A 25,177-nucleotide genomic window follows, 5' to 3' on the forward strand; every position below is an offset into this window, starting at 1 on the left:
GCCATTTACATTACTTCTTAAAATAATATAAATGTCAGTAAAAGATTTTGTGTTGTAGGCAAGAAAAATACATGGGAGAACCTTTAACCTAGTCAACTCTCATTTCTTAAACTGTCTTGCTAAATTGCTATTGGCCTAAGCTTATATATTTATCTTCCCCTCTTGAAAAATTTAAAGTTCAGGCATTCTGGCGATGATCTATTTTTAGATTATCCCCTATTCGGGCGCAAAAATACAACGAACACTAAGAATACTAAAAATTCTTAATAGAAAATTTTAATTGTTAATTTTGAGTGGCATGTTTATTCCAGGCCCTTTGTTCAGGAGCCAGAAGCAGCAGAAAGGCATTAAGCAATGCACAGCGTACACCTCCAGTTTGATGGAGACCCTTCCACAAGAGGAGAATTGAAAACATTAGAATGATGTGGAAGAGAGAAGAGGGAACGTGCCAGATCTAGAGATCATGAGGAAACTAACCTATGATGACGTTTACCATCAATATCTCTAAATGGGACCAGGAAGGAACCTGAAGCTCAAGACACTTAAAAAAGGTAAAAAGTGAAATGGCTGCAGATGGCATGTGGGCTTGCGAAAGGCCCTTGCCAAAGGCACTGCTGAGGCCAGATGCTTAGGAGGATTCACAGCAGGACCAGGCTTTGATAGTGAGTAATGGGAACAGCCAAAATTACGAGACAGGTTTAAAAATAAGCTAAAACAAGGAGGTCACGTTCTCTCACGCAGCGTGCTGGAAGTCAGCCACCAGAGAGACATTTCTGTAGTGGGGAGGTTTAATTTGGGGCTCCAGGGTTTCCAGGGTTTCACAAGAAAAAGTGTATGCCTCCAAGGGAGGGGAGATGGTGAGGCAAGACCATTTCACGGGCGGCAATGCTCGTTTCCCCCATCCACCAGCTCTTCTGAGCACCGCTTGGCAGCCATCATTCCCTCCTCGTGTGCCTGTATGTGCTAATACCCACCTAACATATAGAAGATCAGGTCTGATCTGGGTCCACAAAATCAGGAATCATTCCCCAAACCAGCCAGGCTCCCCCAGTCTCCATTTTTGGGAACATGGTCCTGCCAAGGTGGGAAGCTATTTCCCTCACTCTCTTTTCCAGCAGCCCCTCTGCCATGTGATCAGAAATAAAAGCTGCCACACAGACACACCTTGGTTTCCTTTCATACTTTGTAAATTTTTTTATTTTTATTATTATCTCCTCCTTTTAAGCATCCCTTTAAGGGTGAAATGAAATCCAACCATTTACAGAGAAAATGATTTCAGAATGTACATTTGATTTATCCTTACAAAAAGTTCTTTATTACTTGCTGTTTATAAATTACAGAGTGGAAAGGAGCTTTGCAGATGCTCTTTTTTTTTTCCTTCTTTTATTTTATTTTTGGCAAGTCCACGCATTCTTTTGCCAAAGCAGGGTGTTCTGGGGCCACCCCAAGGGCAACACCACCAGTAGGTCAAGGTGGACCCCAGGCTCAGAAGTGCTGCTGGACCACCTCCAGGATGATACTGCATCATCATCCACACAGGAAGGAAAAAACAGTGGTTTGAATTCTTAGTCTCAGAGTATTTCAGATCCCTTCTTAATTCGTTATCTGTAGTCCCCAAAACTTTAAATGTCAGTGTATTGCATTAGAAACAGCTCACTTTTCTTGGTGCTGGATCCGAGCCCCTCCTGCCACCCCCTTACTTCCAGCTCCCCCTCTCTTTCCATAATAAGAGCAAGTTTGTCCAATGTCTCAGAAATTAGAAGGGAAGGTTTTGGGTTGTTTTTTTTTTTTGGGGGGGGGGGGGAGAACACAACGATGAAGGGATTCAGGATCCATTCTCCCACTCACTTCCCTCCTTTCTCACCAAGGTTTAAGGTCAGTGAAGCCAGGACGAGCCATCCCTTCCCTCTTCACCACCAGTGTTCACTAATCAGACCAGGAGTGACCCTGGACGGGTGTCTTCACAGTGCAGAGGCATAGCAGCCGCAGAGATTGCTGGCAGGGGCTGGGAGACAGGGATAGAGCCTGGGGGACGTTTGGGGAAGGGGAAAGACACTACCATCCCACAAGGATACACCAAGGGGGGCGGAAGGGAACAAATACCCGTTCTGCTCTGACACTCTCCCTCCATCCCAACTCGTACATTACCTGCAGGCCACAAGGTCCCCTCATTTACCCGCCACAGAGACACAAAGAGCAGGCTGGCCTGAACTGCACAACAGCAAACACCTCAGCAGGACACAGGGATCGGAGAAAGCAACAGCGAGAGTGGACTTGAGCGTGTCATCCTTCATACCAACCACACAGGCACAAAACCACGCCAGCTCTTCTGTCCATCACTTGGGTACAGGATTACCCTCAGTCTTCCAGAGGGGCAAAGACGGCTGACCTGCCCTGTTCCCTCTGCTTTAGCGAGCTCACCTGCTGCATATCCACCAAAGCCCATGTCCTTCCCTTTACTTGGGGTGAAGGAGGAAGATGAGTTCCCCACTCCAAAGCCATGCATGGGCACACAATCCCTTTTTGAGGTGGGAAGCACAAATAAAGGCAAGAACACAGACGGGCAGACAGAAAGAGAAGAACAGAGCAAGGCTTGGGGATGCCACATGCTGCTTCACCTACTACCTGTCCCTCCTTTGCACCGATTAATTTGAAGGTGGAAAGGTCTCGGGGAAGAAAAAGCACAGAGTTGAAGAGGCTGCAGGAAAAGACTGGCAATGCTTTCCTTCCCTCCACCAGACAGCTTCACTCCCAGAGAGGCAGCGAGCACGTGGCTTTGCTTCTCGTGGCTGCAACAACCAACAGACATTGGGCTCTGCTGGTCTGATCCCAGGGGTGGGACGAGGTTTTTTTAGTCCTTCCCTTCTCAAACCTCAGGACCTGGTTCAGACAAAATCAAGGAGCCTCAACACTCAGAGTTCAGCACTGGGAAATGAAGATCTGATACAAACCTGCCTCCTCCTTTGCCTCTCCCACCAACCCACACACCCACATGCTTTTGGGTTCCCTCTTGTGGAGGTTGTCTGGGAGGGCGGCTGTCCCATATGCACTGGCCCTGGCACCGCGGTACAGGCAAGGCTGGACAGAGGACAAGCCACTGCCTTGGGAAATCACTGTGCAAAAGTCAGCTTGCTCGTCCCCGTCCCCTCCAGAGACAAGAAGGAAGATTTTTAACGACAGGCATTCTAGCTCCCTAAGGATAATAAACACAGGCTTAGCCAGACAAATTAGACAAACATTGACTGGTTTGGCCTTAAATCAAAAAATGTTTAAATGATTCTTGACAAAGAGAAACAAAAAAGAATGCATTTCATCTGTAAAGCCCCTTCCTCCCACCACAACAGAAGTCTGTTTTAAATTTAATTTCCTAAGAATAAGGAAGTAAGTCCAGGAGGAGGATAGGGCCAGAGTCCTGCAGAAGAGCCCTAGTGCTGCTATTCCAGCAGGACCTTCTCTTCCTGCCCAAGGGGGCAGAAGGGAGAGGCAATTTGGAGGGAGAGGTGGAAAATGATGGAGCAAATAATGGAGGACAGGGGGAGAGAAGGCAACAGGCTGTACTTCAGGAATAGGAGATCCATATATTGCAGCTGTGGGCTCATCTGAAACTCCCAAGAGACAAGGGCCATACCTCAGCGATGAAAATGTGACTTGCAGTGCACTAAAAATCCCCAAGGACACCCAGGCACAGGAAAGGCTGGTATCAGAGGAGGGGCTGCTCCCACTGTAGAAGATAACGAGGTGCAGCCCCAGCACGTGTGCACTTTAGCCCCTGCTCCACGGGGCTCTGGTGCTGCCAAAGCACCCATGCAAAGACTTTTTCTCTCCTGTCTTCAGCAAGGCCTGGCACTGGGCTTGTGCTGTTGTCAGAGAGATACGGGAAAGCCAAAGGTCTGAGAGTAGATCCCGGGCTCCCTTCCAAGACTAAAAATGAGTAATAGCTTCTTCCTTCTGTACTTTTCTGCTCCTGAATCCCATGAGCTAACACACCTGCTCTCTTCCAGCTGTCCCTGGGGAAAGCATATTCTCCTCGTGCTGCAGCCTGAGTGCTACTGCTCTCATCTTGCTCAACGCAGGCTCCTCCTCCTTTCTCATCTGGGTCCCCATTTCTCTATAATCTCTCTGTGCCCAAGACCACCACGTAGCCGCTTGGCACAAGGACCCTGTGACTGTGACAAGACTCCCTCCTGCTGCATCAACAAGTCTGGATTTAGGCAAGGCCCAGCTTCCCTTTGGGGGAAGAGCATTCTGCCTACCAAAGCTTCTCCCTCCACTCAGTTCCCACAGGGGCTTTGCTACCTGTGGGGAAGACACAGCAGAAGTGAGAACAGTGATTTAAAAAACAAACAAAAACAACAAAAAAGAGGGCCCTTCAGGTCTTCTAAGCAGGCATTATGGCATATGAGATGTGGAAATAGCTAAGATTAACTCCATCTCGGTTTGATCAGAAAAATATGTTATCTTCATTCTGTTCCAGTCTCAGTCTTGTTAGGCAATCAAGTTATTTTTGTTGATGCTTTTCACTTCTCTAGAAGGGGGAATAGGAGGGGAAAGGAGAGAGATATAGAGATAGGAATGAGGCACAAGGGTGAGAATAGGCTGGGCAACACAGGAATATGGAGCCCTGATGGACTGAGTTAACAACAATGGAAACCCTCCTGCTTCAGCACAGCTGGCCTGATGTCAGGGTCACTCTTCCTTATGCCAACATTTTCTTCCTCCTCCTCCATATGATCCTCACTTCTCTGCTTGGAACATGAGCCAGTCTTTCCACTTCAAGGCTAACAGAGCAAGTTCATCGTATTTTTCACCCTCTGCCTGCTACAGCCCAGGCTCTGGGCACCCTGACAAGCCATCTGCTAAGGAAGGGTGGTAAGGGTGGAGACGTGGATCTGCCTCCTCAATGAGCTGAATGAATCCAATACAACGACAGGCTGGATCCTGACCACCCATCACTGTCAAACTCTGAGCAGACACCGGCCGAACCAGCTGCAGCTAGCGTCCTCCTAGATCCCCTCTCCTCTGCAGGATCTTGACTGCATGGCCCAGGCTGCATGCGGGGGCTGCACGCACGCTCTGGATTGCATGATGGTCCCCAAAGAGTCTCTTGGCCCCAGGGGGAGTCTGCCCCTGGCCCATTTCTCCATGAGCTCCCTCACCTAAACCTAAAGCAGACAGATGGATCCTGTGCCTTGACAGGCTTTGTGTTTCCCCACAATACCCGTTGCTGGCTCAGAGCTTTGCCCTTTTCCTCTCCCTTTTACCCCATGGCAAGAAGGAGCAGGTAGCATGCCTAAGCAGCAACCCTGCAACAGGCACAGCCCGTGGGGTTGCAGAGGCAGCCAGAGAGGCACGCAAGAGTCCCACATGTGTAGCACTGCTAAGCAGAGCCAATGTTCTTCCTGGCCCTCTACTATGAATTCCCCAAAAAGTCATTCATGCTGAGACAGAGATCACAGCTTCTGGATCCCACCATTTCCTGAAAGCACACACCCCCAAGCCCAACTATGTCCCCTTCCCCCCCCAATACTGGTAACGAACGCCCACGTGCATACCAAAACCATGCATGTTAGCACTCATGCACATAAGAAACCATGCACTTGTAAACATACACTCCCACCATCTGATTAAGTCCCCTGCAGCTTATCCCAGCTCCAATACAAGCACGTGCTGCAGGGAAGATGCTTCAGCTTCTGTGGGCCAAACCAGTGCACTGTTGTGGGGGCAGGGGTGAAAAAGGAGTTTTAAAAAAAAAAACCAACCAAACAAACAGCTTTCTCCTCTGCTTCCCATCTGCCTGCTCCAGGATTGGTAGAGCATCAGGGCAAGATACAGCCCAAGACAGATGCATTAAGCCTGCGGGAGGAGGCTGCATCTTGAGGAGAACACCTTGGAAGCAAACGATTTCCTTTCCCCAAAATACTCTTCGAATATAGAGGTATACAAAAAATAAATGCATACTGAGATGCTTTTGCACATTCACTCATCCAAAAAAATGCCTGTGACACACATCTGCACACGTGACCGCTCGCATCGGTTTGTGCCTGCTGACTCACACGCTCACTGAATAGCCCAGGCTCGCATCTGTGCTTGCTCCGATCCACAAAGGATGAGGGTGAACAGGAACAGCTGCCCTCTCTCCCCATGGGACCCTCCCAGCCTCCCCTGGAAGAAAATCTGCCAGCTGGCTGCAGAGATTCTCTCCAGCCAGCAGAAGAGGTCTGGAAGATGCAGGAAAGTCTTTATGCTACTGCCAGAGTAGGTCCCCAACGTCTCTTCTCCTCCTGCCCTTCACACGACAGGAATTCATGTCCCCAGGCATCACCCTGGGAAGAAGGGAAGAAGAGAAGGGAGGGAGGGAGAGAGGGCAAAGACCCTGGAGAAATGGCACACCCCATCCAGAACCAAAGAAAACAAAAAAGAAAGGAACAGACGAAAACACCCGACTCCCCCTTTGTTGTGAAGTTCTCATTTCCCACGTGAGCCCTGGTGGCCTCACCCAGCACCCTCCACTTTTCGGTAGGGGTTCTCCAGCAAGTAGCGGAACCGCTGGTAGTTCTTGAGCAGGTACTTGGGAGCGTACATCTGCTCCTTAGGGTCAGCAGGGGGATACTCCTGCGTAGTACCATCGAACCAGCCACCAGTCCGGATCAGCTCCCGGATATAATTGAGGTCTCTTTTATCTTCATAGTCACCCCAGCGGGGGAAGTCCCCGTTCTGGGCTGACACCAGTTTGAAGTAGATCCCTTCTGGGGTGAAACACCAGGAGCAGTGCCAACCAGCAAAGTGAAGGGGGCTGCCCAGTGACCACTGCACCAAGATGTGTCCTGTGCTGTTCTCATACTGCCGAAAGCCAGGCATGGTGTAGTACTCACGGCGCCGCAGACGGATCCCGTCGGTAGCATAGACAGCCTGGAGCATTCCCATGGTGCAGCCCGAGACCACCTCCAAGGTGCCTGGTTGCTTCCAGAAGAAGCCGTAGAGCGACTTGCGCATGTGAAAGGCAAAGGGCTCCGTCCAGCCGTCGTAGAGCTTGAGGAAGAGCACACCATCGCGGGCTGGGATCTCATCAGCATCATCAATGATGAAAACATCGTCCGGGCGCAGGTTGCGGAGGCGAGAGATGCCGTCCCGGGTGAGAAAGGTGCGCAGGTAATCGTCAGCAATCCAGCCGTCCTGGCGGCCACCGGGGGGGAAGTGGTCCAGGAAGACGTAGAGCACCTTGTGGCGGATGTAGTCAAAGGAGCCATTGAGGAGCATCTCACGGAACTTGAGGGGCCGCGGCTCTCCGTAGGCTGTGAAATTCGACTCACACACCACAAAGGCGTCCACCACATCTCCCAGCTCATGGAAGCGGACGTCCAGCAGGTCAAACTCATGGTTGACATTGATAGCATTGATGACCCGCCGGGGGACCTCCCGTGGCACGAGGCGATCCTTGGTGGGCAGGTTGGAGTACTGGACCACAGTGGGGACCCCACAGCTGGGGCCATGCCAGCCCGGCAAGCACACACACTCCACCCACTTGCGCCGCTTGGTCCCACTGGCGCTCAGCGGCTTGCGAGCCGGCCGCCCCAAGGCTGCGCCATCCACTCGCTCCTCCAGCCGCCCTCCCACGGGTGGCTTCTCCAACACCTTGGTGCCTGGTTTAAAGCAAACGCCGCCGGCTTTGGTACGGACAAAATATTCTGTTGTGTCTTCCGGCAGTGCAAACTCAACTTTGTGCAGCTCTTCGCTGGCTCTGCTGGGAGGCAGGGGCTGGAGCAAGGGGGAGTGGGAGTACAGGGGTGTGCGGAGGACCTCTGCACCCCCTGGCTCAGGGCTGACCTGAGGTGTGACAGGGGCATTGTTCCAGAAGAAGCTGGAGACGAGGTTGGGACTAAGCGAAGCCAGCTCCCGGGGGAAGGTGACATAGGAAAGGGCCTTGAGGAAGTGCAAGAAGGAGATGAGGCAGAGACCAGCCATGCAGAGAGTCAGAAAGAGCTTATGGCGTCTCATCTTCATCCTGTGGAAAAGCCATGAAAAGGAAAGTCACATTCAATAGTTACTGAGGTGTAAAAAGCTTAACACTGCTAGAAAGACAGGTTGGGGATGGCAGAAAGCTGGTCCAAATTCAGCATGCATCTTTTGAGACTTGAATACAAGAACTACTCCCCCCACCCCTACCATTTCAGTGGGGCTTTTGCCTTGGCTGGGTTACACCAAGCTGAACCTCTTGTAGATCAGTCACAGTCTTATAAACTCACAAAGACAAGAAAGGCACTGGTGACAGGGGAGAAAGACGGGAAATCCACAATAACAGGAATTCATGATCTAGTGAACTCACCACACTTGGCTTATTTGTCCCTATTCATTGATGGAAACAAAATGAACATAGGCCTCCACAGGCCCTCCATCACCAGAGGGTTGGGGGAAGATGAAGAAAGGCAGAGAGCAGAAGGAATGAGAGGGAGTGGGGGGTACACAGTTGAAACATGACCAGTGTAAGAGAGGCAGTTTTAAAGGACCGAGATCATTAGCCAGGCTGCCAGAGCCAGAAAAACACCTACACTCCCCAGATCTTTTCAGTGTTTGCTCAACACACACCCTAAAACCCGCCCTTGTTCCTAGGAAATGCTACCCAAGTTCACATGGGGAACATAAAAAAAAAAAAAAAAAAGATTCTGTCACTTATTCTTCTCCTGTCCTTCTCAAGTCCACTGTATCTCCAAATGTTGCCCTTTACTTTTCATTTTCTGTGGACCAGATGCTGAGCATTTTTTGCACCTGGATCAAGGTGACTAAAATAACCACCCAGCTGTCTCCACTGGTAATACTGTACCATCATGATGGATCCATGTCATGCCAGCAAGAGGCCAGCGGTGTGGAGCCCTTCTCTCCAAACACCACAAAATATTGCCTTCATCCTCTCCCTACACCACCTCCCCTCCTCCAACCCAGGCAGGGAGTGCAGATCTGCTGTCAGGCAGAGAAGTGATTGAAGCCTATAATCCAGAAAAAAAAGAAGAAAAAACTAAGCTCACCCAAGGAAAGGCACTCACCTTCTGCTGTTTAGGGAATGGAAGGTTGGGGCAAAGGTAGGCAGGGGAACAAGGTCACCCAAAAGCCCTTTGCAACACAGAGACCGTCCCCTCCTCCCTGGAGCATGAAACCCTCCGTGCAGCAGCAGGCAAAGAAGCAGAGACCCCCTCCAAGCCCCACGCACGCAACACGTACTGCTGTGCCCCCTCCGCAACACGCTCCCCCATGGTGGCTCTCCGCCCCAGCGCCATCCTCCTCCCGGGGCCAAAGTTCCTGAGAGGCACCACACACATCCTGTGCCATCGCTTATAAACCCTCACACCCAGTGCGCAATGGAGCCAGCAACGCCTTCGCAGGTGGCGGTCCCCCCTCCTGGGGGGCATGGGGGAGCCAACCCACACCACCAGCCCTGTGGGGCTCCCCACAGCCGACATGTGGGGTGGAAGAAGCACCCAGCCCACTCCCACTGCTTCAGAGGGTGTTAAGTAAAATACAGCAAAGCGTGTTTACTGATTAACTTGGAGAGAATTTAATACTAAAGTGAAAAGCCATAAAGCATGTAGACAGATGGCAACTGCCCAAAGGAAAACATATCTGGCTCTCTACAGATGGCTCCGATACGGACTTTGGTAGAGGGGTTGTCTGCAGTTATACCTTACAGCTCAGTAACAAACATTTCTGGATGCTTTGTGGTCACCTTTTTAGTGAGAACCACCATCCACCAATGCTGTCCTCTGTGCTCGGATGGCAGGGTGAGGAGTCCCATGTCAAGCTCTGAAGGGGGACCTGCAAGCTTGAAGCTGGCAGAAGAGTTACAGCGTTGCCATGGGAGGAAAAAAAAAATTAAAAGAAAAACCAAAGAGATAGCATGATCTTATTTGTTATTGTTTATTATGTTTTTTTAATATACTTTGACACAACACAGGTCAGTGGAGGGGCAGGGTCCAGGCTTTGTGCACCTCCAGGAGGCCACCTTCTCAGGTTGGGAAGGAGGAAATGTTGACTCTTCTTAGGGGGCCGTGCCAGAGCAGGCCCTCACCTCCTGCACCCACCTGCCATGGCTCCACAGCCCAACCCCACATGCCTGGTCACGGCCCAGCTGGTAGGAGGCCATCTTTGTGGTGGCCCAGAGATGATGGGGATGGATGTTCTCCTGTTCAAAGCCATAAAGGACTATTTGGGACTTGCTGTCAAGCTTTCTTCATGGGGGCAAACAAGGGGCTGCAGAAGCCCCCAAAAGCTTGTTGTATCCAGGGTATTTATTTTTCTTTTTTTCTTGAGGCTCTGTTAATGTCTTGCTGGAGCAGCAATATCACTTGCTAGGTAGAAGAGTATCCAGTGCCTTTTCCTTGCATGTCACCAGTTTCTGCTCTGTCTTGAAGTGTGGGGAAGAGAAGGTCACAAGGAACCTGAAAACACTAAATTAGCAGCAACTGGCTGTCAGAAGAAAATGTCCCTTGCTGGTAAATTAGTACAGCTTTCTCCAATCAGGTGTCCTGCGCTCTCTCTGAGGCATTACCTCCAGACATCAGGTTGCTCTCTCAGACGTTGAAGCCCAGGCGAGATGAATGGCTGGCCTGCTCCAATAAGGCAATCCCGATGGCTGCCAGATAACGCTGGTTTCACTCCAGTTTTTACAGGACACACAAATGCAGGGCAGCCAGCTCCCTCTGGGCCAGCCCAGGACAGAGGACAGGTGCTGAAGGAATCACAAAAGGCACATCATCATCTTCCCAGATGGCTGTGATGCTCCACGTGCCACGGGAAGTTCCCAGATAAAAGGTTGTAACATTCAATGAAGTGCTTCACTTTCTGGGATGTGGTGTGCCACGTCAATGCAGCAGGACACGTGGTTTTAGGAAGTAAAGCATATTTTCCTCACTTGACATTTACAGACATCAACATCTGTCAGGCTCAGCACACGGCTCTGCAGCTCTTCACCCACTGGCAAAACTCAGCCCGTGCGTGGCTGCGTTGCCTCCCCATGACTGCAGTCTGTGCCTGGGCACGCAGCCCTCCCCTGCAGCTCTGCCCGAGCAGGCTGGCCCTGCAGTACCCTCTGCTGTTTTGCAGCTGACATGTCCCAGGAGGCAATTTTCACTGCTCAGTTGCCTTTGTTAGGGAGTAGGAAGATGAATCTATTTCCTATCCCCTCCTAAAAGGGGGGGGAAGCAAAGAAGCAAGCCGTGTCCTCTTCAAAACCTCTTCCCTGGGAATCACATCTGTTCTTACATGCCAGGAATTCCTCTGCCAGGGAGTGGAGAGAGCTCATGCACCCTTGGGTGGGCTGAGATGCTAAAAAACCGTAAGTCACATATCCCTTCCCATATCCTCTGATCAGCGCTGCAGTGAACGATGTGTCTTTGGGTGGTAGCTAATTGGAGACAAAGGCCAGCAGGGGAGGAAGATGTTATTACCCACCTTCCCCATCCAGAACATTTATGTGTGGTAGAAATGAGAAAGGAGGTACCAGTCAGGGAGACATCTCAGCTTGTCATAAAAGAGCCCAGCTGCTCTGCCACAAAGCAGCCATCAGTTAACAGGAACACAGAAAACAGCAAGAAGAGATATTTCCCTTCTGACAATTTTGAATGAGGAGGGGAAAAAAGTTGACTTGATCTCAGGGAGAGTGATCAGGTTGCTGTCAGGTTAAAAACAACAGCAAGAAAAACTTTAATGTTCAAGCAGAAGAAAAAGCCAGAAGGAGTATGGACAGTCAGCTCCATTAAGACAAAGCTCTTTAGGGAACATGCAGTTATAAACCGCTTCAGCAACATTCAGTCTCGGCAAGAGAAGCTGAAAGCTTCTTTTTGTAAGGGATCCCTTTGATATTTCCTTGCTGGAAGAAGTTATGTCTCTACCATGCAGGGGGAAGGGCTTTCGGAGAAGGAGGAAAGCTAGAAGTGATATTCATGTGAGTTATCCCCAGGCACCTGTTACCGTTTTACTCTGCCATTATATCAAGTGACCAGTTGATTTATACCATCCTGAAATCATATCCTGATTTTCAAGGAGCCAGAAAGATATGCACCACTAAGAGCTGGCAGTTCACCAGTCCTAATGTTCTCTTCTGGAGGACACTGGCAAAAGGCCGTGCAACAGGCTTCTGGATGCACGATACCCTGCACTCCATCTCTTTAGGGTACAGGACTTGAGACGCCCTAGACCTCTCCCCTGGTTACAGGAGAAAAGCTGCTGTGGAGGACAAGTTGGAGTAGAAGCTTCTGTTCCCCCCCCAACATAGAGATGCTCATCTCCTCTGCCTAAAGTTATCCCATAACACCCATGCAGTAACATATTTGCCCATCACTCAAACTTCAACACAAAGCAACAATTCAAATTAGAATCGCTTTCACATGGCAGATTAAAATCCAGCATGATTTCCATCCCCCACTCCACACTGAGGGCCAAACTCTCTCTGCTCCAGCTAGAGACAAATGAACAGGCTCCACACTTCTGAAGTACTATGCCAACCTGCTATCTGCAGGGCACAGGCATCACACAACACATCAGGGTCACAGTACCTCAAAACACTCCAAGATCTCAAATTACTTCTCATGCAAACGCCCACAGAAGTAAGGAGAAACCATAAAACCTACTATTTGTCTACAACTGAAATGTGACTAGCTCAGGGACAGCAGGACTGTGCTTTGCTTAAGGATAGGAGAAGATTATCCTACAAAGCTGGACAGCAAGGAAAGCTGAGAGAAGGAGGAGGTACCAGACGGTAGCTAGGGCTCAGCATTTCTCTCACGTGAAGGATGCCCTGGTGTTTTCAGGGACTGCAAGCTAGGATGATGTCAGCAGGAAGTTCAGGCAGAGTCACAGTACAAGGTGATTTGAATGCGAGCAGGTCCTTATCAGCTTCCATTCAAGTTTCAAGGTTGGAATACAACCTTCTTCTGCGACCTTCATCAAGAGCTACTTCCTGCAGCGCTGATGCAAAACAGCAATACCTAACACTATGCATTTCCTTTACGGCTCCAAGGCAACTGACCACAAGGTGCCACTGACTTGCTGCCACCACCAGCCGGAGCAAGCCATCCAGCACAGTCAGTCTTCAAGTAAAGGTCAGGCTGAGGGAGAGCAAGTCTCTGTTCTAAGCATGTTCCCTTTCCTTTCAACAGGGAGGTGAGCAGAGATACAAGGTGACCACTCTCAACAGGCTGCCACCACAGTGTCCATTTGACTTCCAGAGCTGTCATCCACACACTGTTAATGGGTGCCATCAAGCCAGGAAGAAAACTGAATGGAGGGAAAAAAAAAAAAAAAAAAACAGCTAAAGGGTGAATCTGAACAGGGCTAAGGTGAGGTTGGCCAGGGAAGGGTGAGAAGCCAAGGCATTGCCTTCCCACTAGAAGGCAGACACATGATGTGCATCATGTCAGCCACAAGTCCCAGGGCTGTGTGCAAGGCCTTGCTAGGTCTCAGCTGACCAGAAGCATCTGTGGTCAAAAAGAAAACAGGTGTCTTCTGCACACTCTTGTAAGAAACCAAAGTGTTCCATGTCAGTAGCTACCATCTGCTGCATACAGAAACCAAGACGGAGGCAATAAAAAGCCTCCAGCTTTTTAAGTACTGCAGGTGCTCACCTCTTCAGCTCCTGGAAGCACATTACCTTTGGACTCCATGCTTTCCACAGGCTTTCACTGTTTCTACCATTCTCTTAATTGTCTTGTTGAGCCCTTTGGTGGACTAAGCCTTGGTTATTTCAGATGCCACATCTCCAGCCACAGCGAGATAGTTGTACACTCTGGAACAAAGCAGCTCTTAACCCTCCGTACAGAGCACATGGGACCTGGTGATAAAGCAGTCTTTGTTCACAGGATTTTGGCTCAAGACTGATCTTCCAGAAGTCAGCAGAAAAGACCAGCATCTCTGAAGGTGTTCAACACTTTCAGAGTCCATTATAAAACCCTTCACTTGAACAGATTGTTCTTACTGTAACTACCATAATACTAATAGCAGCATAATTATATAATTCTCCAGCCCCCGGTTTGAAAGAAGATCTGCTCAGAGAAGACTAGAAAATTCTACTGAAATCCAATAATGGCCTGAGACACCAATTTAATTTTATCCAAGAAGTACTTGGACATCACAAGGGTACAGTACTGCATGCTAAAGAAAACTTCAAGCTGGGTTTCCAACTCCACTGGAATCTATCAAATTTTCTTCTCAGTATCCTTCAGCTGTACTGAGCTCCCTTGTTAAGTGATCTCCTCTCTCCAGCTAAACCCAGTCTCACCATCGCTATTTCCATAGCTGCAAGAGATGTCTCAGCACACCCTGATCCTTCAGATGCTCTCAGAAGCCAGTTTTAATTCCTTAGCACCACAAGTCTAAGCATTCTCTCTGCTAAAGGAGAAGCGGCACTTCTCCTGTCTTCTCTCCTTCACTTATGCCTGATATCCTGGAAGGACTCTTCCTCAAACCCTGCTTACTGCCTCCTCAAAACATCTGTTTCTAGGAAGACTGCTGTGATGGCCCTGGAGATTGCATCACCACTTGGCTCCAAGGTTGGGTGTCTCAGGACATCAGAGGGTGAGCTGAGGCACTGCTCATTACACTCTGCAGTATACACACCCACCCCAAGGATGCAAGGCCTTTCTCCCAGCCAAATACAGCACTACTGCTGCTCACCGCTTCAAGAGTGCGGCGGTTACAGCTGAGCAGAATGGAGCTGGCTGGTTCTTTTGCTTCTTGACTTTGGTGTCTTACGGGGAAGGAGTGCTCCATCGCGAGATGAGGAATAGGAAAGGAAAAAGGGACAAAACTACACAAAAAAGCAACTTATGTCCTCAAACAGGCCGTGGGGTAATCAAAGAAGTATGCGAGAACTCCCAACTAATCTCGGTGTCTTGCAAAGAGGGGCAGGACAAAGCCATTTTTTCTAAGGATGAAAAGAAAATCACTCTTTCAGAGACCTCAAGTGAGGTGTGTGGTAAAACAGGCTGTTTCATAGGTTCTCTCCCCTCACTCACCACCTTCACAGCTCACCACCCCTCAGTTGTCAGTTGTATGAATTCAAGTTGTCAATCGTATGAAAGTCTGCTTTGTAAAGCCAAATCAGCAGCAGATTTAACTGGGTTAAAAATAAACTTCAAGAAAAATGCCTAGGCATGGGAACAAGCAGCTGACCAGCAGAAACTCTCAATTATTTCAGCAGTTCACTTTGCACCAAAACTGCAGTATCATGTAGATGCATCCTCAGACACTCAAAATTACAGGACTTCAAGCACTGCTCCACTACTGCAAGCTCGCTAACTCCTCCCAGCAGGATCAAGGAAGGCGCAGATCTCAAGGAGGGATCTGGAAGCATCCAGGTAACAGCACACCAGCAGTCTGTGTATGCCAAGCAAGCGGAGCACAAATCACAGATCCTGGAGAGCAGCACCAAAACGGGACATCAAGATTACTCCGAGGGCCCAGACACGTGCCAGACCATTCAGATAAACCCTGGGCAAAGGAAAGCAGGAGAGTTCCTGAGGATGGGGTGACAGACCAAGCAACAGGGAGATGCAGGTTGAACAACCTGGAAGGCGGTGAGGTGGGTGCCCCGTGGGCCAGGAGCGAGGCAGTTAAAGAAGGAAGGAGGCAAGAAGCGCTTGATGCCATGGTGATGGGTAGAGTGCACAGACCCACGCAGGCAGGCACCACGTTGCCTCCAGCTATTTTTGAAGCGGGTGGCAGTTGTTTGTGCATCCCTGGGATAAAAGCTCCCCAAGACTGATCGAGGAGGGGAGTAATTAAACCCCAGGAAGACAATAAATAAAGAGAGGCCATGGAACAGCAGCAAGATCCTAGTGGCCACGGAGAAGAGCTGGCTCTCCATCCCCGCCCTCTTTCCTCCCCCATCCATCACCAACCACTTGGGGTTTGGCAGTGTGCTCACTTTCCCACAGTAGCCGATCTATTACTGTTTGGAAGAGCATTCCCAGCCTCTTCCTTCCCCTCCTCCCCTCCTTTCAGGCCACAGGGGTCCCACTTGGCAGCCCCCAGATCCCCCTCTTCTCCGAATGTCTGGTGACCAGCCAATCCCATGCAAAGAGCATTAACCCCTCTTCACCGGGAACAGCCAGAGAAACCTGACTCCATGCTGAGAGGTTTCTCCAGGGTGTCTCTCCCTCCTTCTCTCCTCCCCATCCCTGACCACCCCCCTCCTCGTTCTCTCGCCTCTTTCCCCTTTCCTTTTATTTCTCAAAAACTAACTCCAGCCCTGGGAGTGTCACATCTTCCCGAGAATGTTACACGAACCCATGGGAATTTTTCTTGGACCAAGAACAGACCCTTATTTATTTGTCTCTTCTGCCTTTGTTCTTCATTTCCTCTTTCAAGGCTGAGGCAAGACCTCGACACAGTGCCGCCTGGATCCCCCGCTGCCACTTCACTTTGTTATTATTTTCAGAAAGAAAGCGCTGATAGGCAGACAACTCTTCAATGCCTTGCCCCAAGGCAGGAGTAAATCAGCCCAGACTCCCACCTCCGAGGTAGACAAAGGGCAGGGGCTCGGGGGCTCTACAGAGGACCTCTGGCTCCGGCTTGCAGAGACAACCCCCTGCTTATGTAATCCTCCTGATTGCAGCATCACAACCCCTCGGATTAAATCCACACGAACCAAATCTTCAGTAACGGCTCTATGCCGGTAACAGGCATATGGTACCACAAAAAGGGGCAGTTTCCCAGAATGAAATCAAAAGCCTCCTAATGCACTTAACTCAGGGTCACATAAATCTCTCTTCTGCCTCCCACAGACGGCTGGATCTTGTTTACAGGCATTGCAGCAGGCCTGGGTCTCAACAATATGTTTACTACTTCTGTACAAACATTCCCTTTCACTAAGCAAAGCAGTACCCTGATCTCCAGATTAAACCAAGAGGAAAGGACTGGGAGCAGGTCTATGGGGAAAGAAGGAGAGAGCTTGTCTTCGTCAGTGAAATCAAATGCCATCCTGGACATCACACAGGCTTTGGTACCATTTATCTTCCCACTCTTCCCTGAAATTGCCTTATTTCTTGGGAAGGATGAGAAGGAATTTTGCATTTAGCCAGTTGCCAACGTCCCTGACAAGCTAAAACCATTCCATGAAAGAATGGGTTTTGTTTCAGGCTGAAGAACCCGAGAACCAGGCCAGGGCCAGGTGGGACAGCACAGCTGGTGATTGTCTTGGCCAGCTCTTCTCCAAATGCAAAAGCCACAAACTGACACTGTGCAGATTAAAAACAGGGAAGCTGAACATTTCTGCTCAACAGTAGACAGAGTGGTTTACTGCCACAATCACCTGATTACAGGCCAAGTTCCTTTCCCTCAGCACTCCCCACCCCCTTCAGGTCTTCAATAACACAAACATTTATATTCTAACTGTTTCTGAGAAGTCAGCTGCCACAGCCAGGTCATAAAGGAAGGAGAGGAGGAAGACGAAACTAATGTATAAGCACACCAGGAAAAGCAGTGGTGAACGAGAAGGGCGTGCGATGCAGGGGGGAACCACGGTCACGTTGACGTCATTAGGACAAGCAGGGCAGGAGCAGGACAGCCCATCTGCATGGTACAGCAACCTGACACAGTGAGCTTAGTGCCCTCTGCCTCACACGTAGCTTCACAATGCTCCTCTGCTGCAAGAGCCTGTTAAAAAAAACTGCCCCGGTCTCCCTCTGCCCTCAACTGGTTGCTCTTGAGGGCTTAATCACTGAGAAATGATGGGAATTTCAGCTGCACAGTTTGCTGCTCAACCACCTGATCTTTCAAGTCTTCAGGTCCTGATGATGTCTTGTAAAGTCCAATGGACCGTGTCATGCCACAGCTAAAAAAACCCACAACGCCACTTTGGCAGGGCAAGACAGGCTTTTGAAAGAAAAAAATGGTCTCAAGCATCTGAATATTTTAGAGAACAGTCCCAATGATCCCTGCCCCAGACCCAGAGCGTAGCACTGTGAGTCAGGGACCATATCCAAGCACAAGATTCACCATCTTCAGCTCAACACCATCTCTTTACTGCAAAGATAAGGCTCCGAACTCAGGAACCTCTCACACAGTCTGAAGCCATGGAGATGCTCTGCAGTACCACACATCTCAGTGATGTGGAAACCAGAACTGGATTTTCGGGGCAGTTCAGCTGCACAGAGGCATATGTGAACAAACATGGGCAGAAAGGAAACCCACAGCACTTCCTCATCTCTAAGTGATAGACTCTGGATGCCTGACAAACTCCCCTTCCCTCCCCCCTAGCGCTCATGGGAAGCGAGAAGACTCTGTTCCAAAGCACAACCGCACTATAAATAATTCAAGAGACTGCTAAATTATGCAAAAGAAATCCCGTCGTCCCCTTGGCCAAGCTGAACACAGGTGTGGTCAACCCTTGCTCCAAAAATTGCTGCTAGATAGGGATTTCAAGGCCACAGAGGCTCTGTGCCAATAGCACGTATCTGAGAGCACAACGGCCACTTGCTAAGTCAGGCCTGCACCAAACAGCACGACAGGAGGTACTTGGGGACACAGGGCTGATGGGGAAATAGCAATTCCTTTAACCCACCTCCTCTTCAGAGACCTCACATGGCCCCAGGGAAGGGGAAAAAAAAAAAAAAAAAAGGGCAAAAAAAAGCAGCAGCAGATCATGCCCCCCTTCAAGCAAGGCTGCTTGGTACATCTTGCCTGTATCGATTGTGGTTAGCTGGCGAAAGCTGCAGCTGCACAGCACTAGCACAGCGAGGTGGGGAGGAGAGGACTGCTGGGGCAGGTGGGAAGGAGAAAAGGGACCTGAAAACACTCTGGAGGCAGTAAAGAACAGTTTTGCTAGCACAAATAGCCTACAGGGAAGGCTGAGCTTAAGCAGAGAGAATCATGGTCTGCTTTTCTGCCCCATTCCTTTGCCTTTAGGAACCTTCCTGAATACCAGGGCCACCAAGGTTTCCCTCGGCAATGGGGTCATTAAACAAGAGCGTGCAGCTCACGCTGGTCACTCCAGGGCATGTTCTCCTGATTTACCCTGCCCTTTGCTCTGCCTCAGACCTGGCTCTCACACCACAAGCTCCACAAAAACGGGACTTCCTCTTACACAGCGAGCACCACCCGCTCTCAGCCCCTACGCGGGCAAACCCTTATTCCAAAGCCCTACCTTTCCCGGCTCCCGCAGCCTCCGAGATCTGTCTGTGCCCAACGTGCTCAGTCAGCACAGGCCTCCGTCCTCCTCTTTTTCCCTGCTGCCCAGGTAGAAGCATTCATGCCAGGGGGAAAAGGAATTGAAAGCTATGGTAGACTTTAGCCCTCTCTTCAGCCTCAGCACAACCAGCTTAAAATCTCAGGGCTCTAAGAAGGGGAAGGTAAACTAAAGGACTCAGCATCTATGGGAGAGATTCCCTTTCACGTCTCTCTACCACGCTGTCTCTCTTGCTTTCTGTTCAGTTCCAGTATCTGCATGCCAAAACAGGGGATCCTAACACAGATAGAGTCAGCGTAGCAGATACCTGCATTTAGATCACAGGTTTCACAGTTGCTGAAGCCGTTATGCCGCGGGTCTAATTTGCATTAGTTTTTTGGTATGCTTCAAATCTGCTTGCTGCAGCTTTGGTATCATGCAAGACAAATGCAGCAATATCCTGAGATAAAAATTACCCCAAAGCCTTAAAGAGATGACAGTCTGAGTCTGCTCGCTTACCCTGGCCCAATATATAAGGATTTACACACCGAGGGGAAAACAGCACTCCTAGGGAAAGGCAGCAAGGAGCTGGGATTATAGATTAGGCAGCAGATCAAGAAGGAGGCGATATCTGCGGTGAAAAGGGCAGCAGGATCCAAGCAGTGACTAGAAAGTTATCGATAACCCCTGGCTCAGCACCCACAACCGGCTGTTCTCCGGGATTTCTGCAATAGCCAGCAGCAAAGCAGGTACGCTTCAGCCGCCGCTCTCCTGCCGAGCCCCTGCGCGTGCCACTGGGCACGCCGCAGCCTTGCTCCGTGCCTCAGTTTCCCTAGGTGGGAAATGGGAGAGACACTTTTCTACCTCCAGGTAAGGGGCTTGGCTAATTAAAAGAAGCTTACATGTTGCTTTGAGGCCCTTGGAGAGAAACTTTGCCGTAAAGTGCAACACATTGAGATGATCCGCAGAAAGAAGAGTTGCCCCCACTACCTCTCTCCCTCTGGACAGCCACATCCACCTCTCCTGCTGCTTGCAGCCTGTGCATTAGAGGCTGAAAAATGCTGCTGGCAGAGCTCAGTTTGGTCATATTCCACAGCCATGGCTGATATTTTTTGGGGAAAAAAAGCCTATTTAGACACAGGCCTAGCTGGGGAGACAGGGACCGTTAAGTGAGCTCATCAAGCTGCCTATTCAACCGGGGGAGATCTCAGTATGAAAGGCCACAGCCCCCACAGGGAGCAGCTCAGGTAGCTTTTGCTATGCTGAAACAGGGAATAAGCACTGTTTAAATCATGGCTCAAGAACAAGCCCTTGCTTTTTGTAAGGCAGCCAGTTCCCTTCATGCTGCTTCTTCCCTCAGCCTGCCTGATGAGAGCTCGGAGCGCAGTGCTACACTCCCTTCACCCATCAGCTCTACCAGGCAAGTTTCTGAGCACAAAAATACACCCGCCCTGTTCCAAGCGTTCAGAGGTTTGAAGAGCAGGAGGTACCTGTTGTGCTTCAGGAGGAGCTTGAGGGAAGTAAAGGGTTTGCACTACAGGCAGCACAAAGTCAGAGAAAGAAGGTTAAGAAACTGCGTTTCTGCCTTTCCAAGAGCTACAACTCTGTCCATGTCACATGGACAGAGGCATGGAGTGCTCTTGTGCACCCTACACTGCTGCTCCAGCACATGGCATCTCTTCCCACCTCCTCCGGGAGAAGGTGGAACTCTGCTGCTCTGTGATTGCAACCCTGCCCTAGCCCCTGCAACAAGCGCCTGGTCCTGGCACCCCGCACAGCACTGCTACTGCGGCACAGCTCTGACCTCCACAGCCCAGTCCTAGCAACACACTCGCCTAACTATCAAAGCACCCCAAACCTGACTCGGAGCTGCCCACGATCCCAGGCTTGCTCCCTCCACACAGCTCTGCCAAGACCCCTCAAGGCCAGCCTGCGGCACTGACCTAACAGAGCAGTCCACGTGTGCACTACAGATGTGTCACCTCCTTTCCAAGAACATCCAGGATGGGGAACAGCGGGCATTCCTCAGATATACCCCCATGTCCCCTTGCATTGCACTGCCCCATGTGCCTAACTTCCCCAAATTTTATATCCCACTGTAATACATCATTGCAGTACCACAAGATGCTATCCTGTCATCAGGACAAATGCAATGCAGCCTGACCTTTTGTTGCAGACCTGATGGGTGACAGTATGGAAAAGCAGGGGGGGACAACTAGCCACACTCTTCTACAGTCAGGGCTGATAACGTGAACCAGCCCTTTCAGGCACCTTACACTGACCTAAAGATGTAAAGATGCCTCTTGTGCCAGCCAGTACCCCCTCCGCTTCCCTCTCTGCCAGAGTTATTGTCAGCTGTACCAGCCTTCATTAGCACCACCTCCTCCAGCTACATCCCACTGATTGGGTCACAGACTCTAACAATGTACAAAGGGCTCATTTTAGAGCAACTAACCTCACCTAAAACCTAATCAGCCTTTAGGAATGAATGCTGGCCCAGCTCGCCCCATCTATCCATCAAATCCCCCCACTTCCTTCCTCCACCTTTATGATCCAATGAAGGGGGGTGGGGGGAAAGATGTCAATTTGTGATAGCAGGTGCACCTCAAAGATGCTATTCTCAAGCTAGGATGAAGCTCAGACACAGCAAGCTGAAAACTCAGCTATGAATCCTGCCATGAGACAGAGTTTATCTCTGCTTGCTGACAGGTCAAAGCAAGGGAGGAACAGAGAGAGAAACTTGTCTGTCGTAAGATGTCCTTCACATACTGAACGTGCACAATAACATCTACGTGCACTGTCCCGAACAACAGCTGTACTCGTGACTGCTTATACACACCACATTTATTGTGGGCATAAACTCTACAAAAGTGCATGTGTTCCGTGGTAGGCGCACCCGGCAGGACCTGTGTGCATTGCTACACGCACCCAGCAAACACCCACCCATGTCTGTCGCACAAGCATCCCTTAAAGACATACAATAAGCATGTTACACCAATTTCGCAGGCCACAAAGTCACACCGTACTTAACCAGTTGTGCGTGGGAGAAGGAGGAGAAAGGTAAACACAAGGCATACGGGAAACACATGAGCACACAAACTTCATAGGCACGGTCCCCAAGCAAACACACCGAGTGTATCTGTGCTTGCTGCCGTGCACCTGGCCTAGGTTGAGCAGGCTCTGTGACCACAGAGCAGCCCCAGCAGTCTTCCAGACCAGCTATCCCCATCTCATGTTGGGCACAAGTACTCTAGTCAAATGGTTACAGTTGTGAGCATCCCCTGAAGCTAACATCCGTGCAAATAAACACACTATTTTCCACCTCCTCTTCTTGACCTCCTTGCTAAGGCAACCCCTGCGTGCCACACAGGCAACTCTTTTTCCAACATTACCGACATTTGCAGGGAGGCAGATAGCAGCTCAGCCCCTGAACCCAGTTTGGAAATGGTCCCCCGTGCCCTGGGCACCTCTGATAGAGACAAGCATCAGCAGTACCTCAGACCAAAGGTGTGCTAGCACGAAAGGCAGCAGCTGGGCCACTGCATTAGGAGCAGGGCAGGAAAATTTACCTGCAGCTAGCCAGAATCCCTCCCATCTCCTAAGGATATAATTGCCATATCCAGGGCATCACTAAACAAGCTGTGCAGGTATAACCAAATCCTTGCAGGGACAGAATGCTATAGCTTGCAGTAGATTTCTTACCACTACTGCAAAATCACCTGAGGGTGTAGAGGGGCTATAAATCTTCCAGGGACTTTTATGACATGCAGTGGCAGCGTCACGGCTTCACTCCTGTTCTGCAGTTTGCAATGGCTTTCATTCAAAGCCTGCTTTATATCACTACAGGGAGGCTCCCTGGGCATAGCTCTCAGGACTGTTCTCCTCCCACCCCAGCTTGGAGTATTGTTACCAGAAATACTACTGAGGCTGAAAAAACCCAGCACAGGTACTATGGCTGTGTTTAGGGGAGGCTTTGGAAACTGGAGGTCTGCTGGGGGGTTGGGGAGCCCATTGGTTTTTTTCCTCCCCTCTGAGATGGCTCTCTGCTGTCTTGAGGGTCAAGTTGCTTGATTTCAACTCCTCCCAGAGAAGCTAGCAGCAACCAGGCTTCAGCAAGAGGGACTTGCAAGTGATTCTTAAGTCACAGGCTCCACATGGACTCAAACACCACTTCTGCAGGTGGGATCTACAGAGCATGAGGGCCAGCTTTTGGGGAGGGGGCCTGAAGAGTTCCTGCTGACTCACACCCTGCTGGGGTGGGTGAGACAGGGGCAGGAGTAGGCGGGAATTTGAAATTCAGTTTGCACAGGGCTGGGGGTTCCTGGTGACTCAAGTCATACTTGTTAGCAAATGGTGCCACTGAGTGTTTTCACGGGCTTGAACTTCCCACTCAAGGGGAGGTATTTGGAGTTAACTGGAGGGCTATTCTCTGGGAGCAGAGGTGCTCGGCACCCACGACAGGATGGGGACAGGAGCAGGCTCTCTCCTGACCCAAGCTCTGCCCTGGTGTGGGACACCAGCTTCAGCTCTGGGAAACAGGCAGAGCTCCAAGCGACCCAGGCGCAGCTCACAGAAACACAGCCTGTGGAAATCCCCAGAGGAAAACCACCGGCTGAAGCACTGAGAGGAGCCTCTCTCCATCCCGCTCCGCACTCCCTCCCTTGCTGAGCTGTCTGAGCAAGTCTAGAGCTGCAGCAGATGCTGTGTGCCCCATCACCCTTGTCACACTCACCCGGCAAACGAAACTCTCACAAGGACAGAGCTACACCAGCCTGTGCCACTCCAGCAGGACATACAGCTATTTCCAGCCCACAAACAACCCAACATCCCTGCAGGAGCAGGGAGAACTTGGGTGCCCGCATCCCTTCGCGGCCAGCCCCCAACAGGGGGATTGTAGCGATCTGACAGGGAGACGGAGCAGGGGGACAGGGGATGTTTGATAATGAACATACACATGTATTTGTATGTATGTTTTCCCTCCCACGCGCATACTCCTGTTACTCCTTGTCGCTTGCTGCAGGCTTGGCACGCATCCCCAGCCCGTGCCCTCCTCGCAAGCCGAGCATGGGCAGCAGATGGGCCTTCGCTGCAGTGCCCCGGCCAGAGGGTGCCTCCATCCCCGGCGAGCCCGCATCTGCGGGCAGGGGGCTGGCAGCATCGCCTCCCTCCTCCCCATGGCCGATGCTCCCTAGCAGGGGATGCCGGGATTATGGGGGGAGCGTGGGGGGGGAAGAGAATAAAAAAAAATAAAAATAACACTAATATAAAAAAATAAGGAGCGGGAAGGTGGGGGCTCCGCGGGGGAAGCCTCTCCGGCAGTGCCCGCAGGGGATGACGCCGCACCCCCGGGCCGAGGCACAACTTGCAGGTGGCGGCAGCGGCGGGGAAGGGGGGGACGGACCGAGGAGGGTCCCGCCGCCGCTGCCCGCAGCCCCCGTCGCCCCGCGGCAGCTCCAGCGGGCAGGGCGGGTGTGCGCTGCCCCCCGCCGCCCCCAGCCCCGCCGCCCTCCCGCTCACTCACTCACTCACCCCCGGCCGGCGCAGCGTCGGTGCCCGCCGGGCCCCCGGCGGGGCGAGGCTGCCGCTCGCCCCCGGCCCGCCCGCCGCCCCCCGGCATGGCTCGGCGCCGGCCGCGGCGAAGCGAGGCGAGGCGAGCTCGCAGCCCCCCGCCGCCTTCCTCTTCCTCCTCCTCCTTATTCTTCTTCTCCGCGGGCCCGGCACCTCCTCCCGGCCGCGGGAAAGGATGCGATGCAGTACCGAGACGAGACGAACCCCGCCGGCAGCGGCGGGCAGGGCTGCAGCAGCCCCTTTTGTGCCGCCCTCCCTGCCTGTCTCCTCCCCCGGCGCGCCCGCCCGCCCCCCCGGGCCGCCGCCACCGCGGGCCGCCGCCGCCCGCCCCCCCGGGGCACGGCCCGGTCGCCCCCCGCCTCCCCGCACAAAGGAGCGCCTTGTAGGGGGGGGGTCCGGCGGGCGAGGGGGCCCCGGCGGTCCGTGGCAAGGCCGAGGGTGCTTTATTGAGCGGGCTGC

The 25,177-nt window shown here is 51.3% G+C and overlaps 1 protein-coding gene across 2 annotated transcripts; it reads right to left on the bottom strand.

Annotated features, from left to right (window-relative positions):
* Positions 1-1,381: 1,381 nt before the first annotated feature.
* On the bottom strand, positions 1,382-24,955 carry MGAT3 (beta-1,4-mannosyl-glycoprotein 4-beta-N-acetylglucosaminyltransferase). Of its 2 annotated transcripts, none has more exons than XM_075752273.1 (2): positions 24,680-24,955; positions 1,382-8,002 (listed from the first exon to the last, which is right to left on the bottom strand). In XM_075752273.1, the coding sequence occupies exon 2, from the start codon at positions 7,999-8,001 to the stop codon at positions 6,493-6,495; it is 1,509 nt and encodes a 502-aa protein (XP_075608388.1). In that variant the 5' UTR covers position 8,002; positions 24,680-24,955; the 3' UTR covers positions 1,382-6,492. The 2 variants fall into 2 exon arrangements, with proteins under 2 accessions (XP_075608388.1, XP_075608397.1); XM_075752282.1 differs by lacking the exon at positions 24,680-24,955 and adding an exon at positions 9,039-9,155.
* Positions 24,956-25,177: the final 222 nt, after the last annotated feature.

This window comes from Balearica regulorum, chromosome 1, assembly GCF_011004875.1.
Source record: "Balearica regulorum gibbericeps isolate bBalReg1 chromosome 1, bBalReg1.pri, whole genome shotgun sequence".
Classification (NCBI taxonomy): Eukaryota; Metazoa; Chordata; class Aves; order Gruiformes; family Gruidae; genus Balearica; species Balearica regulorum.

What these genes read in the sequence shown, in the direction of transcription:
- MGAT3 (XM_075752273.1), bottom strand. Translation starts at nt 8,001, where the DNA reads ATGAAGATGAGACGCCATAAGCTCTTTCTGACTCTCTGCATGGCTGGT.